Genomic DNA, 1,860 nt, shown 5'->3' with positions numbered 1-1,860 from the left:
GCCGTACTTCGCGATTGTATTCGCCACAAGCGTAAACCAATTACGGATAATAGCTGGATCTTCGCACTTGGCTCTCTGGTAGTCGTACTTCCGAAAAAAACGCGTCTTGAGGTCTGGGTGTCGCCTGACGAAGTTTGAAGCCCAGCGCGCGCCAACTGGTGGCGCGTCGCGGTCGGCAAGTAATTGATCAGCCATTTCCTTCACACCACGAAGCCGGGGGGGAAATCCTCGCGAATCTAGGTCGAGAATAAAGTGAATAAGGATCTGTTCCTCTAGATCAGATAGTCGGCGTGAATTAGGAATAGTATTGACTCGGGCTTGGATGCCATTATATCGGTCAAATAGTGTTGAATGCTTGACTTGGTAGAGCTTTGCGGCACCTCTAAGACTTAGTTTTGGTGTATTTTGATGGGCTTGAAGTGCAAGAAGGATTCTAGCCTCTTTATTAGACTGTGACATGCTGGGTGGTTAAGAATCAATTGATCAAATAGAGATAATGTAGGTTGAGGGATTTTTTGTCCGGTTCGCTTGCTGTCCGGCTCGCTATACATGTACGTTAACCTAATTTAGGTTTTCTAGTAAACCTTAATTTAAATCCTTAGATTATAAGACCTTAAATTAGAACTTTTAGACTTTTTTAAAGTATTTTTATATTTAAGTAAGATTTATATTATGAAGTAAAAGTATAACGCTTGGGTATTTATAACACTCGCTTATTACATATATTGATCTAAAGATACTTAAAGATTAATATATTAATAGGTAAAAAGTATATAGTTTCTAGGGGTGCGTGGTTTCTAGAGGGTAGGGCTTAGTGCGGGAACTTGCTGTTAATGCATGTGTTGAATTGGCTATAGGTTATGATAAGAGAAGCACCACTAACTAAAGTGGCGCGCTACGCTTTTTGGCTCAGTGGTGACTTTCCAACAGCATGAACCCAACTGCGCGCTTGGGCCGGACAGTGTTGGCGGTGAGTCGACAAGAGACGCAGAGAAGCCAAAGGCAAAGGCTCTCGCCGATAAAGGCGTCGACGTGGTCTCTTGCAACCTAAGCGCGGACAACAAGGCTGGCATCGAGAAGGCCTTCGTCGGCGCGACACACGTCTTCGTAAGATTCGTGCGGCGATGCTATGGTTCATGAGACTGACAGGAATGCTCAAATTATGACCAATTTCTGGGAACATATGGATGGGCAGCGGGAGATGGCTGAAGGAAAGGCCATGGTGGAGGCTGCGAAGAACATCGACGTCAAGTTGCTCCTGATCTCCTCAGAGGAAAACGCGACCAAGGTTTACCATTTCGATTCAAAGGCACTCATCTCTGACCACGCACGGGGCATTAGAGTCCCATTCGCCGACATATACGCTGGCGCCTACATGAACACTTTTACTACCTTCACCCGCCCACGTCCCGCCGGAGACGGCTCCTATGTCGTCGATGGCGTCTGGTCTGAGGACACCCTGATGCCGCTCCGAGATACCTACCACGATTTTGGTCTTTTGTCCGGCTAGCGATTGGGTCGGATGAGTTTAATCATGGAGAGGGCAAGGTTGTGTCGGCACATGGGGAATGGCTTACCCTTGCGCAACAGATCGACATTCTCAGTCAAGTGACGGGCAAACAAATCTCATACAACAGAGTTACCGAAGAGCAAAGCCGGGCGGGCATGGCTCAGGCGGGATTGCCACCTCATGCGATCGACGAGATGAGCGACATATTCAAGTCCCATGCGCTCTGGGAATCTGTGTACATCCATAGCAACCGGGAGAATATTGCGCGACAGCCGCGCATGTTTTAGGAGTATTGCGAAAATGAGGATTGGAGCCAGGTTTTTGTCTAATTCATGGATTATTAGGAGGAA

General features: G+C 47.2%; 1 protein-coding gene across 1 annotated transcript; it reads left to right on the top strand.

Moving 5' to 3' along the window:
- Window positions 1-1,129: 1,129 nt before the first annotated feature.
- On the top strand, window positions 1,130-1,510 carry NCS57_00981000 (NmrA domain-containing protein; the record flags this gene model as incomplete). Its single annotated transcript, XM_053059571.1, has 1 exon — window positions 1,130-1,510. The coding sequence occupies one exon, from the start codon at window positions 1,130-1,132 to the stop codon at window positions 1,508-1,510; it is 381 nt and encodes a 126-aa protein (XP_052909965.1).
- Between the last annotated feature and the right edge of the window lie 350 nt (window positions 1,511-1,860).

This window comes from Fusarium keratoplasticum, chromosome 8, assembly GCF_025433545.1.
Source record: "Fusarium keratoplasticum isolate Fu6.1 chromosome 8, whole genome shotgun sequence".
In the NCBI taxonomy this organism is placed as follows: domain Eukaryota; kingdom Fungi; phylum Ascomycota; class Sordariomycetes; order Hypocreales; family Nectriaceae; genus Fusarium; species Fusarium keratoplasticum.
This window is presented reverse-complemented; position numbering and strand designations above follow the sequence as displayed.